The sequence below is a fragment of the Ambystoma mexicanum genome, chromosome 13 (genome assembly GCF_040938575.1).
Source record: "Ambystoma mexicanum isolate Mex_15411 chromosome 13, UKY_AmexF1_1, whole genome shotgun sequence".
In the NCBI taxonomy this organism is placed as follows: domain Eukaryota; kingdom Metazoa; phylum Chordata; class Amphibia; order Caudata; family Ambystomatidae; genus Ambystoma; species Ambystoma mexicanum.
The window spans coordinates 670366279-670380954 of NC_090938.1; the positions used below are offsets into that span (position 1 = coordinate 670366279).

The 14676-nt window shown below is 48.8% G+C and overlaps 1 protein-coding gene across 4 annotated transcripts in view; it reads left to right on the plus strand.

The window, feature by feature from the left end:
* The window catches only part of MLLT6 (MLLT6, PHD finger containing), a 1444709-nt gene that overhangs the window by 1077293 nt on the left and 352740 nt on the right, over positions 1–14676 (plus strand). For all 4 annotated transcript variants that reach the window (XM_069634689.1, XM_069634688.1, XM_069634691.1 and 1 more), the window contains one exon: positions 2250–2425. In XM_069634689.1, coding sequence (XP_069490790.1) covers positions 2250–2425 — 176 coding nt within the window. The remainder of the gene's footprint in view (positions 1–2249; positions 2426–14676) is intronic.

Genomic DNA, 14676 nt, shown 5'->3' on the forward strand with positions numbered 1-14676 from the left:
CCTCCTCCCCCTGACCTTGTTCATGCTCTTGCACGGTAGGATTGTCACAAGCCCAATATAATCATTTTTATTGTTGTACTTTTTTTATTCCCTTGTCCTCACCGCTTCAACCCCCTTGTCTTGTGTCGCCTGTAAACACTCGTCTATAGGCGCCATACATAATATCCAATAAATAAATGCAATTCAAATATTTGAGTAGACATATGAGATTTAAATAGATTGTGCAGAACTGATGAGATTCAAGGGCTCTTTGTTTCATTATGGGCCAGACCATGTTTCGAGATTTTCTTAAATTACTTAGAGCTCAGACAATGCCTAACACATTTTGTAATGGCCCATAGTTTGTCTACAATTTCTCACAAGCTTATTCTGACATGCATAAGTTAAGAGTGCCTTGTGTGTCTCATTAAAGAACACATTTTATGATCACATCAATTTAGCACCCTGAAGGAGAGTCAAAAACAGTTTCCGTAAAAACATCAGAAAGCTTGCATTAAAAAAATGATCACTGAATATTTTTAAATTGGAATAAAATATCTGCTTTGCCCTAGACCAGAGTTCATAGGTCTTTTCCAAAGGCTCACCGCAATTCAATCCCTGTTTATCTTGGCCAAGGAATAACAGATTCCGTCCAGAAAACTGTAGCTTGAATTACTTTTAATTTAAAGGCTGGTTACAACATTGGCATGATTGTGGGGTCTCTATATTGCCTATCAAAGAACTGAGGCACGTTTTTAGTTACATTATCCATTAGCCTCCCTTTTCCTCCCATTAAAGGATGCCAGGTCAGCTTTCCATCAAAGTGAATTAATTGTTACCTTTTCCAACTTGTGATATTCTAGATAGATATTTTTTCCATACCTTACTGAAAATCATGATTTTTGTTTTACGGTAATTAATACTTGTTTTCCTTCTGACATTGCACTCCTTGAGCGTATAGGGATTGCTGCAAGCAAATTGAGTGTGAGGGGGAGGAGGTGCAGTCTAATAATTGGTATTGTCTGCAAAGCTCAAAGCTATGAAATTGTCTGCATGTATTATGCACAGAAGCTTTTCTGACCCTACGCAGGTCAATGGCATCTCTGTGATGGAAAACTTAATTTAAAGTACAGCCAGACTTGTACTAGTCTTAAACCATCCAGGACAAAAAATATTAGTAGGTTTCCCTTATTACCCAACTGCTAAGCCACATCCCTAAGTAATGTTTTATGATTAGCGCAAGAAATCTGATGAATTCCCCCAAATTCTTTAGCTGTGACCAAACGTGATCTTTGAGGACCGACCAAAGTGGTTAAATTCACAGAATGAAGGGCATTGCAACACTACTATCAACCATTAAGCCAACAACAAACATCTCAAATGAACACATTTAGAGGAGATTTTACAAAATCTGTCTGCTTTAATGGAAATAAGACTGTGAATTTAACAATTGGCAGACAAAAGCTTGGTAAATGTCTTCGAAACAGAGTCTAGAAATACCATTTCCTGGTAGTTCATGTGGACCCTTTTTATTTATAGCAACACATGTACTCCTTTTCCAAGAAATGGGAATAATGACAAAGAAAAATCATGTCCATTTAACAGAGGGAGAAAGGGCGACAAGGATCTCAAAGATAACATGAGATATAGCAAGGTTAGTTCAAGGAAAGCCTGCATTCTCACTGGACTCAAATCATCAAAATAGGTAATCAGTTCTACCACCTTCCTATCACATACAGTTCTTTGACATAGAATAGCCAGGTGTCTTCTGTAATTGGGGCTGGAGCAGATTAATTATTACTCCTGTCGTTAAACTTACACCTACAACTTTTGGTGTTTGATAATTACTTAAATTGTTGCCATCCATTTACAGACTTAGGTTTTTCCTTTTGACTTCAACATTGTTTTTTTAAATTGTAAAGTTCAGTAAGCCTATTCTGAAGAATACAGCTACCCTCCTAGACAATTCGTCTTCATAAGGAATGCAGTTTGGCCTATTGACTGACTTACACATTCCCTACCCTATAAAATAAATGTCTTCCTATGTGGAAATACAATTAACCAAATTGGAGTCCAACTACTTATTGTTCTAAGGTCTCATCCAATTATAGCTTTCAATATTGTTTGGGTTTATAACCCTGTCTTACCACCATGTTAACCTTTTCAAATTATTTTGATTTCAAGCTCATTAGTTCTTGGTTTAAGGCAGTAAATGTTTTCGCTCATTTTCTCTAATGCTTTTCCCTAACTTATTCTATTTGCCTCTGCAGGGATCTATACCAGCAATAAAGACCCAATTTCGCACACTGGAGGGGTCCTCCGAGCTGCATGTAGCACCCCACTATCCACCAGCATTCTCTCTCACCAGACAGCAAACTCTCTTCCGCCATTCAACAGAGCTTCCTTTGCCAGCTCTCTCCCTGCAACCTCATCTTCCAGCAGCACGGTAAGAAGATCCCTTCTTCCACCAGAGAATGTACATGTTTGCATCCTAATAACAAAGAGGCAGGGGTCCAGGGAGAGACTCTGCCAGACAGGAGTCCTGGTTACAAGAGCCTTACCCAGAGTCTTTAGCTCACTTTCTTTCACAGAGAAGAAATATCCTATCCAAACTCCCCCATGCCTCTCATACCCGTGGTTGAGTCCGGCTTTCCCATCATCTAATTCCCATTACATATCAGGATGTTCAAAAGAATCGGGACATAGTTGTTATCATGGCAATAGGGATCAACGACACAATGTATTACTTTTATTTTTATCAAGTCAAAATGAAAGTGTCGCGTGACACAATTGCACGTCAATTGTATGACATAATTTAAGCTGAAATCTATACACTGTTTTATTCACGAACATATAACCCTCATTGCCGTTGGGGCTCATTGCTCGACTTAGACTGCCTACAAGCCAAACATTCCCATAAAATGGCGGCCGCCTGCCGTATAGTCGTTGAAAGTGAAGAGGGGTTACCATGTTCCTATGGTAACGTATAAACAAACTTGAGTGCAACGTGGCATTCTGCCCGCGATTCCGGGTGCTGACGCCAATTCGGCTGAGTCTTGGTAAGCTCTATTGCAAAACAAATCGGATGTTTTCACTTTATATATACACGAGACTGCGTTGAGAGTTACTCTGCCTCGTGCAACTGCTAGCATGTAATATGTATCTATTAATATGCACGCACCTGAATCGCTAAGCCATATATGCGCATCCTTACAATATTACATGTGAACAACAGTATAGTTCATAGCTCAATGCCTCCACAAGAGCAATTCAGTTAATATCATACATAGTTTGCTGTTATTGTACAACAGGTCCCTTGCGCTATTTTAATGCTGTTTCGCCATGTATCATACTTGGTGTAGGATTTTTCACTTTTCAAGATCCTCGGTTGTCTAAATACTTAATAGTTAATCTCTCCAGTGTGCACAGAGTTCTAATACAAGTTGAGAACATGAATCCAATGGATTCCATTCCAGATGGGATTCAACCCTGTTATTACTGACTCACTAATACCTTGTATGGGAAATTGACCAATAACCAACACAGTAAGACATGGACTTTCCTACCTTTTTATTGGAGTATGCTTGCAATGGCAATTCAACACTAGACGATTCTAGGTTCTTGATGCACAAATATATATTAGATCATTGTACTCTTACTAGTACATATCAATTTAAAGGACAGGATTTTGAAAACTGACTAACATGGGTATGAAGTTGCTGTAAACATGACTAGATTTGAGATGTAGCATGTATCATGACAAAGATGAAAATATTTACTCAAGATTGATTGAGAATAGTACACGAAATTGTGGTCACAAAACAAGTTCCTTTTCTTTCCTTTTTTTTGTCGTTCTTTTTTTTTTTCTTTTTGCTTTTATTGCCTTTTGGCTAAAATGTGTCAAACTTGATTTTTCTCTCATCCCTAAGACTCTCTCCCTTCACCACTCCTTTTTCTCTGTCCATATTTTTGGCATTTATTGTTTATTGAAACCATCTACAAATCAACGTACAGTATTTGTGCTATATGATGTGCCCAGATTTGAGAAAGGCACAAGTGTTGCTGAAACACGTGTTATCTAAGGGCAATTTGTTTGATCTAAGGGCAATTTGTTTGACAACTATATAAACTCAGAAGTGATCTAAATATTAAAAATCTGTTTTCTACACACATTTGTTTGTGGCGCAATTCATATTGGACGCTAAAAAAAATACGGTCTACTTCCGTGATATAGTTCAATGACAATAGGGTGAAAGCAACTCCGGTTTTATTCAAGTAGCTATATAGCACTGATTCATGCTATTCTTCAATGGGTATTATCCAGATAATTCTTTACTTAGCACCACACTTTATATAATACAATATGGGTTGCTTCACATTCCGTGTTCAGGCAGTAGGACCAGAACTCCAGTGTTTTTATAGAGTTATAATCATTTGTTAGATGTTCCAAAATGGTCATATAATTAGTACCCAATTTAGGGCATTCAGTAAGCAAATGCCTGGTTGTTTCTATACACTCTGGTGTCTCACACATTCTGCAATATCTATCCGCTTTGAATTTTCCATTGGCCACCCCGAATAGCTCTAACAGGGAGTTAATTTGTGTGCAAAAGTAATCTAAACCATTGCAGAATGGAGGAGGTAACGTTTAGGTTTTATGAACGTGTGGCTTGTTAGAGCAACTTGACTGTAACTCTGTAGTGTCTGCAGATGGGCGTAGTTCATAACCCAATCCCACTTATTCAGACGCTGAGAAAAGGCGACCTTTAGTGTTTTAATGTTTGAGCAATGCAGGAAGTTTAGGTTCCCAACCAAGGCCATGGAACAGTTCTTTGTTTTTTTGTTTTTTTACCAGTTTCATAAAACCACGCTCTTTTCCACTCCCATGGATTAAACAGTAGCTTCATGCCCAGCTTTCCAAGTAATGGGCATATCAGGGATGTTAGATTTATTTTAAAACCCCCCCTTGCATTTTAGCGCCATTGGTCTTCACGACAATAGTCCCAGTATGAGTCGTATATTTTCTATGGAGGTTAAGGAAGGAAGTCTTAATACACAGCACGAAAAATATCCCTCGAGTATTTTTAACCAATGCAAATCATGCAGCTCTAGTGCCTCAAGTCCATAAAGGACTAACGGCAAAACCATTGTCTATACAAATGGAGAATACCTGTCAAAGCGAATCCTGTGTGGTGCTATACAAACTTTCGCACCATTAGTGCAATGTATTTAGCTTTTTGTGTCTTTAGAGTGACCAAATCACAATATCTCTTGGATTCTGACATCTCAACTCAGAGATATTTATAATACTGAGTATATTCTCTATGCCCCAACACAGTAATCAAAGGCTGCTTTTTAATAGGTTCCACACTAATCAATATATATATATATATATATATGCCCCTAATCTTACTTGGGCGGTTAATCCACAAGTAGAAAAATTATTTAGGGCCGCTCCCTCCGATCTATTATACATAAGGGGTCAGTTAAAACCCGACTCATTGGTGGTAACAACCACCAGAAAGAGGGCGGGAACACCACTAGCTTCTTTTGAAGCACCCCCGGACAAAGAGCAAAAGAATGCTCTGGGGAAGAAGGTGGCATCCATGTCAGCATACCAAGCACGCATTGCCAACACCACCACTCTGTTAGCAAGCTACAACTGCCACCAATGGGAACAGGTAGCTATCCTCATTGCCTCTGCACCCGAACCTCTAAAGAGCCAGTTGGCCCAAATTGCATCAGACGGAAGATCAGGTCTGGATGCATTCTTAAGGCAAACTTCGATGCAGCAGATAATGCAGGGAGACTAATGGCAGAAGGCACAGTTATTAAACGCCATGCTTGGCTAAGACAATCAGCGTTTAAGCCCGAGACCCAAGCCACCCTCATACATGCCGGTGGAACCGAACGTCCTATTTGGGAAAGCAGTTGGGGAAGCACTGAAGACAGCTAAGGACGAATACGAAACCTTAAAGTCCCTTGGCCAGCTGACAAATAAGCCCTCAGGTCAAAAGGAGAAATAATAATTTTCCTCGCTTTCGCGGCCAAAACTCCCAAAGAGGGTCCAATTACTATTGGGGTCAAGGAACCTCATGGGGCAGCAATCAGCAGGCTGCCCAAGGTTTCACTAGAGGTCAACGCAGGTAGGGGGAGAGGCAGCCCAGGAAGACACGCTATGCCGCCCGATAAACAGCAGTGACGTTCCGGGTCCCTTCCCATGCATCCCCAGTAGGGGGGCGCATTCCCATCTTCACCCACACATGGGAAGGGATCACTTCGGACAGATGGGTGCTGTCCACAGTGTCCGCGGGATACTGTATAGAGCTACTAGAACGTCCCCGCAACCATTCTCCAAGACGGAAGAGACACTCCTTGGAGCGCCAAAGAATCCTCCTCGAGGAGATTGTCATCCTTCTTACAAATGACGCAATAGAACTTGTCCCGGGCAACCAGGTAAACAAGGGTATTTATTCAACCTACTTCCTTGTGCCAAAAAAAGATCTAACGATGCGCCCAGTATTAGACTTGCCCCCTGAAAACAAGTATGTCAAGCCACAGAAATTCTGCATGACTACACTCCAGGAAGTAATCCCCCCTACTAAAAAGAGGGGATTACATGGCAACATTGGTTATCAACCGGCGAGTCATTCACTGGGGGATCTTTGGGAATAGGGGAGTCAAGACTATAGGCCTCCGCTTCCTTGTCCTCATCGTCCCCATAGTAATCGACCCCTTCCTGGTCTTTCAGCATCTGTACTTCTGACTCCTCACCATATGGCTGGTAAGGCTCAATAATAGAAGGGTCTGAAATCAAACCCTGAACTGGAGTCTCGGATCAGAGCCTCTTAGTAGGAGGTTGAGGGTCTTTGGATCCCGAAGGGGAAGAGGTAGCTGGTGTACTATGATAGCTATGAAAGTAATTTGGGTCTTTTTCGTAGAAATCTACAAAAAAAGGACATCCTCCTCATTACTCTATCAATGTCTTCTGAGTTCCATTACTTGGAACTAGGGATAACCCTGCTGTGGTTCCTCATCCATGTCTATATTCTGAGGAGTGGGAGGAACAGTGTTTCCCTTGGTGACAGGGTCAGGGACCTTGGACTTTTCTTTGTGTTTTTCCTTCTGAACCTGATGTTCTGAGGCTTTCTTGTGTTGTTTTTCCCCTTTCCCATGAACAGAGGAATGTTTTCCTGAACTTTTAGGGTTCTCTGAATGTTTTGACGCTTGGCGTCGCGATTCGGAGGTGGTGTCAAGAGATTCGGGAGTCTTGGAAGAGGGGCGTTGAATCTCAGAAGCAGACGACCAACGTGCTACAGAAGTAGACGTTGAATGTGCTACTTGGGGGAAGAGGTCGGATTCGTCTTCTAACAACCGGGCCTCAATGACTTTTGGTAATGTGGCACCCTTAGCAACCGTGGACGGTTGCTGTGTGTCATGAGGGGACCGTGACCTGGAACGCCTAGAGAACACTGATTCGGCGGACCACTCTCTTGAGGAATTTTTTTGGCAATCGCTCGACATACGTGTCGAATCTCGGCTGGGGTTAGTGTGCTTGGTGGAAGAGGTGTGTGTCGCGCTCTTGCCGCCGGGTGTTGTCCCCATAACTGAACCTCCGGTTAGTCCTCCAAGGTCAGGGGCTTGCACGTGGGTGCCTGACGATACGCCTGTGCCCTCGCCGTCTGATAAGGCGGCCTCGCTGAAGGAACCCACTGCACTGCGTCCATGGCCTCTAGCTGCCTGCCGTAGTGGGCCCAGCACTTCGTTGAGCGGTCCTTGAGTGTCTTGGCCTTGAAGAGCTTACAAGCGCTACAATTAGCCTCGGGATTGTCCCGTGGGAGACACAAGTTACATGTATTGTGTTTGTCTACCTAGGGAAACTTACGGTTTCACTTTGGGCAGAATTTAAAGGGAGTACTCTCCATATGTCACTAATTGGCAGCGGGCGGGTATATGTAGGAAATGAGTGTGTGTGACCACCCCCCACTCTCCCTACTTGCACAGGGCCAAGGCCAGAGGCCTTCCGAGGCCCAAAGTCTGTCATGTAATCTCAACGGCTGTTCTTCCTCGGTCTCGAATCACCGACGCCGATCTTTGTAGATCTTCGACGTAGGGTTGGAGAACGGGGAATTTTTGTAATTATGAAGATAAATGGCTAAAGCTAAGGGAACTCCGCGATATGCTTCCGACAAGTATGGGGGAAAAAAACAATCTGAGGGTCCTACACGTGTGAGGGATCATGGGTACAGTGGACGTCACACTAGGGATAGTATTACTGGCACGCCCTAGTTCAACGCCCCTTTTCGAGTTTCGAAAAACAAACTAATACTCTGCAGCTTCCACTAGATGTCGGCCTATGCACAGCTTGTGATCTAAGCAGATTCCACAAGCCTCAGAAATATACATATATATATATATATACATTTCGTGCGGTCCACGTAGAACTTCAGCGCTCTAGCCACATCCAGCGAGTGCAAAGTCCTCTCAGCCGGCGACGAAGGCGACGGGAAGAACACAGGCAACACCAAGGGTTTGTTGAGATGGAAGTCCGACGGTACCTTGGGCATGAAGGAGGGGTGCGTCCTGAGCACTACCCTCGTGTCGTGAAAAGTCAAGTACGGGGCCTTGCAGGAAAGGGCCTGGATCTCTCCCACCCGTCGTGCGGAGGTGATGGCCACAAGAAACGCTGTTTTCCACGACAGAAACTTCAACGGGACCGAGTGCAGAGGCTCGAACGGAGGTCCCATGAGCTTGGTCAGCACCACGTTGAGCTCCCACGCCGGGGCCGGCGCCTTCACCGGCGGGAACGATCTGAACAGTGCCTTCATGAACTCTTTCACCAAACGATGAGACCACAAGGACGTCCGGCCCGTGGTTCTGGTGTATCGGGAGATCGCAGCAAGATGAATCTTGATGGACGCGTGTGCCAATCCAGCTTTGGCCAGCGTCAGCAGGTACGGCAATCCGTAATCCGTAGAGGGTTAATCTTCTGTGCGTGGCACCAGACAGAGAACCTCTTCCATTTGTGTCCGTAGCATTTAAGAGTCGAGGGCGCCCTGACCTTTGCAAGAACTCTCTGCAGTCGGCCGGTATGTCGTATCCTCCAAACTCTAGCGCTGCAGGAGCCAGGCCTGCAAGTTCAGCGATTTCGGGTCGTGGTGGAGGATGGCGCCTCCTTCCCTGGAGAGTAGATCCGCGTCCACCGGCAGCTTGATTGGCGGGGACGCTGACAAGTCCAGAAGGTCCGGGAACCATATCTGCCTCGGCCACGCAGGTGCGACGAGGGTCATCCTGTACCGTGACCTCTTGAGCTGGTTGACGAGCCGGATTAGCAGTGGCAAAGGAGGGAACGCGTAGAGGAACAGGCCCTCCCAGGGGAACGAGAAAGCATCGCCCATGCTCCTCGCCTGGGGAAACCTGCTGGCGAACCTCCGGCACTTGGAGTTCGTCGCCGTCGCGAACAGGTCGATCTGGGGTGTGCCCCACCGTCGGAAGAGGCGATCCACTAGATCCTGCCGTAGTTCCCACTCGTGGCACGAGCGCAGCTCCCTGCTGAGTGAGTCGGCGATGGTGTTTTTTATCCCTGCCAGATGAAACAGCACCAGAAACATCCTTTGGGCGACGGCCCAATGCCACAGGTCCTGCGCCTCCTTGGACAGTGCTGGGGACCTGGTTCCGCCCTGTTTCCTGATGTAAAACATGGTGGTTGTGTTGTCGGTGAAGATCCTCACCACCTTGCCCTTGGGGGACGGAAGGAAAGACCTGAGGGCCCAGAACAATGCACGGAGCTCCAGGACGTTGATATGGAGGGACTTCTCCGTCGGGAGCCAGAGGCCTCTCGCGTGCAGATTTTCGGTGTGCGCTCCCCACCCTTCCAGGGAGGCATCCGTGGTCACTGTCTCCTGGTGGTCTGAGGTCTGGAAGTCCATGCCCGCCGTCAGATGCGCGCGGTTGCCCCACCACCGGACCGCTCAGCGGAAACTCTCGTCGAGTGTGATCCTCTCCTCGAAGCCGCCCGTCGTTTGGATCCAGCGCGCGTCCAGGATCTCCTGCAACGGGCGCATCCGGAGCCTGCACATGGGAATGAGGTAGATGCAAGAAGACATCATTCCGAGGAGGGACTTGATGGACCTCACCTTGGCCGCGTCGGAAACCAACATCCGCTGTACCTTGCCCAGGATGGACCTGGTCCTTTCCTCCGACGGGGAGGCCAGAAGGGACACTGTGTCGAGCTTCGCTCCCAGAAACAGTGCGTTTTGCGCGGGTACCAGGTGGGACTTGGCGTAGTTCACGGAGAATCCCTGGTCCGTGAGAAGTTGGACGGTCCTTGCCGTGTGCTCCACGGCGAGCTCCCTCGTCTTGGCTCGGATGAGCCAGTCGTCCAGGTAGGGGTAGACGTGGATCCCCTCGCAGCGCAGCTGCTCCGCCACCGGTGCAAGGCACTTGGTGAATACCCTGGGTGCCGACCGTAGTCCGAAGGGGAGGCCTTTGAACTGGTAGTGACGCCCTTGGACCACAAACCTGAGGAATTTTCAGTGCCCCTTTAGGATGGGAATATGGAAGTAGGCATCCTCCAAATCCAACGACGACAGGAAGTCTCCTTCCTCCAGTTGCCCCAGGACGTGCTGGAGGGTGACCATCCGGAACTTCTGCGCCTTGATGAACTTGTTCAGACGTCGCAGGTCTAGGATGGGGCGCCATCCTCCCGTCTTCTTCTTCACGAGGAAGTATCTCGAGTAAACTCCGGAGCCCCGAAGCCTCTTTGGGACGAGTTTGATGGCGCCCTTCCTGAGCATCGCCTTTACCTCCAGGAGAAGCTGAGGGACGTGAAGCTCTTTCCTGGCCACGGGGGGGACGCGCGGGCACCTTCTTTGAAACTCGAGCACGTGGCCTCGGGCTAAGGCGTCCAGCACCCAACGGTCGGTGGAGATGGACTCCCACACGCTGACGAAGCTCGCCAGCCGGCCTCCCACCGGGGTGCTTTGGTGGGGGCCCGACCCCACGGCCGGTTCAATCCTGTTTCGACGAGGCTTTGCCGCCTTGACCTCCTTGGCTAAGACGGCGGGGTCCGCCAGACTTGCCTCGTCCTCTGTAGGCCTCCTGAGACGACAAGCGGGCCGCTTGACGGTAGGTGGAGAAACCGCCGCCGGAACCTTTGGAGGCGCCCTTGCCTCCGCTGCTCCGAAAGGGCGTCCGTCGTTGCTGCAGAACCCCAAGGGCCCGGGCCGTCTCAGTGTCCGCTTTAATGGCCTGAAGGGAATCGTCCACTGGTTTCCCAAACAGGTTGTTCCCATCGAACAGCATGTCCAGGACTCTGGTCTGTACGTCTTGACGGAAGTCCGTAGCCTTGAGCCATCCACGCCGCGTAAGGCATACGCCGTTGCCCAACTGGCGAAACCCAGTGTCGGCGATGTCCGTCGCAATAGTGATGGCGTGGTCCGACGCCACCTCGCCTTCCTGTAGGATCTCCAGGGCATCCGCCCTCTTGTCGTCCGGTAGGAAGTCCATCAGGGGAGCCAGTTTATACCATAGCTCCCTGTCGTAGCGGGCCACGATAGCCAAGGCGTTGGCCGCTTTAATCGTCGTCGCTGCAGACGAGATGACCCTGCGTCCCATTGCGTCCAATTTCTTTCCCTCGCCGTCCGGTGGGGAAGTCGATGTGGAGGCTGCACCCCCCCCCCGCTTTCTTCCTGGCCGCCGCGGAGACGACGGAGTCCGGGGTAGGCTGCGCCCGGAGGCACAGGGGGGCCGCGTCTGGGACCCGGTACTTCTTCTCGTACCGGTCTCTTCTAGCTGGCGTCGTGGAAGGGTTCTTGAGGAGGGCGAGGCCCTCATCCCAAATGTCGTCCAGTAGAGGCACCGCGAGGACCGTCTTCCTCTTGGCCTTGCGCCCTTGATAAAGGAATCCTTCCTTTTTCTTCTCCTCAGGGCAGAGTTGGAAAAGCTTGGATGCCCTGGCGATCATGGAGTGGAACGATCCAATCTCGTTGGGTGGAGAAGCCCTGGTGGGAGGTGACGACGGTATATCCTCGTCGTATACCTCGTCGTCCGTACCCGTCGCTGCCGTGTCAGTCCCCGTATCATCCCCTTGGGTGGACGGGGAGGAGGGCTGGACGGGGCGCGACGGCTGAAAAGGAGGTGGAGGATGAATCCTTCTTTTCTTGGGTGGGGGAGCACCAGAAGGTCCCGGTTCAGGATCCCCCGACGGGAGAGGTTCCTCCGTCGGCAACGGTAGTCTCGTCCTTATCTCTGAACATAAGGACTGTATAGCCAACAAAATGGCAGCCGAGTTGTCTTGCGGCGCTGGCAGAGGGGAATCCGACGGGCGATCAGGGGCCCCGTCGGCACCCTCGACGATGTCGTCGTCACCTGCGTCGGGAACCATCCCGACGGGCCGGTCTTCTTCCACGCCAAGGCCGTGGCTTAAGACCTCAATCAGCTCTTCCTCCGAGGTTGAGGCCGAATCTACGACGACGCCCTGCCCCCCCTTTTTCTTCCCCGCCGGGGATTTCACGGGGGTCCTATCGATGGGCACAAAAGAGGACTCTCTCCGAGGTGGCAGGGAGGCTCTGAGCCCCGAGGTCGCCACCACTGGTGTAGCCTCCACAGGCTGAGCCAGGGCCGCCGCGACAGTATAGATAGAGGGCTTGGCCGGATGGATTAAGGCCTTCACCACCTTAGGTGCGCTCACCGCCTTATCCTTGAGGGGGGGGGGACACTGCCTCGCTCCCCCTCCGATGGGGCCTTCGAGCTCGACCGGGGCCTCTTCAGGAGCTTCGCCGGGTGCTCGCCCTTCCTCTTACCCGACCCAGAGCGTTGGCTCGTGGCTGAAGGTGCCGGGGAGGGTGCGCCCTGCCTGGCGCCCGTAGAGCCCGACCGTTCGGCGCTCCCGGTGCCAGCGGACTCGCGGTGCTTGGCCTTGTGTTGGACCCCCGTCGCCGGGGCATCCTCAAAGGTCTTAGAAGACCGCTCGGATTTCTTCCTCTTCTTTTCGCCTGACGGGCTCTTCCCTTCCAGCCAGTTGGCGAGACGTTGATGGCGGTCCTTCATGGTCCGCTCCGACATATTGCCGCAAAACGCACAGTCCTTCTCCACGTGCCTATTGTCCTCATGTAAGCAATAGAGACAAAAGGAGTGTTCGTCCTCCTTAAAGACGTTCTGTAGCTGGCATCCAGGGCAGATCCTGAACAGCTTTCCGGGCGTCGAGCTTCCCTTCTCCTGGGCCATGTCCGGGCCTGAGAAACTTCTGGAGTCTTCCAAAAGCGTAGCTCGACGAAATCTTCACCCTTGAGGGGCGCAGACGAATCCGACACGGGTCCCCGTTGATCGGATGGAGAGTCGGTGGAGCTTGAAGCTCTTTTGACCGAAAAAACGAAGTTTTTGAGAAAAAAACGTGAAAAAATAGCACTAACGCGCTCGAGAGCAATAGCACGAGGATCCCAACACATGAACGTGCGGTAAAAATCTGAAGATGGCTGCCAGAGGCGGTGCTTAGGTAGAGGGCAGTCATTGGCTCTGGTCAGTATGACGCAGAGACCAGTGATTGGTTATTACTACGAAAGACAGATCAGAAACGAAACTGATACTGGTTTTTTCTTTACCGAGGATTCCCAGCCTGACGACTGGGAATATTCATGAGCATGTGAATCCATGCCAGACCCCATGCTGGAGAACCATTGTTCCCACACCTACGCAAACTGGCGGTGTGCGATCCCATCAGACTCCCGTGCTGGTACAACCTACTCTCTCAGCACGAAGGACAAACAGTGCATCCTCAACCCAACTCTATGAACTTGGCAGCATGGCTCCTGAAGTCATAGAGTTCGGCCATCTCAATTTACCCCAGAGATGTATGGATATCTTAAGAGTCAAGAAAACCTAACACAAGGCACTGTTACTTTGATAAGTGGAAAAGATTAGTTATTTGGTGCCAGAATAAACACATCAATCCATTGAGTCACCTATATGCTCCACCGCCTGGATGCAGGGTTAGTATTTAATTCACACAAGGTACACCTTGCGGCACTGTCGGGCTACACCACCTCCCATAACAAGGTGTCATGGTGGAAAGTGCCAGTGGTCAAAGCCTTTATGGAAGGGGTAAAGAGACTCCACCCTCCAATTTCTAACCCACCACCAGGTTGGGACCTTAATGTGGTGCTTGCTAAACCCATGGGACCTCCCTTTGAACCCATGCATAAAACTAGTCTCAAACACCTGATGTATAAAACTGCCTTCTTAGTAGCCATTACATCCATAAGAAGGGTCTGTGAAATTCAAGCTCTGTCAGTGAAGGATCCTTTCTTTACTGTTAATAAGGATAAACTGGTTTTATGCACTCACCCTAGGTTTTCACCTAAGCTAATTTCAAAATTCCATGTTAACCAGTCCATTGAGCTACTGGCCTTCTTCCAATAACCCAAAAGCTCTGCTGAGGTGAAACTCCACCCACTAGATGTGAGGAGAGCGGTCCTCTACTACGTAACCAAGACCAGACCGCTAAGAAAGACAGATCAACTGTTTGTCTCCATAGCTCTAGGCAGAGAAGGAGATCGCGTCTCTAAAGATGCCATCTCTAAATGGATAGTCAGATGTATCCAACTGGGCTACGCCCTTTCAGATAAAACACTGCCTTTTACGCCAAGGGCCCACTCTACAAGAGGTACTGGGGCCACTCTGGCTTTCATTGCAATGTAC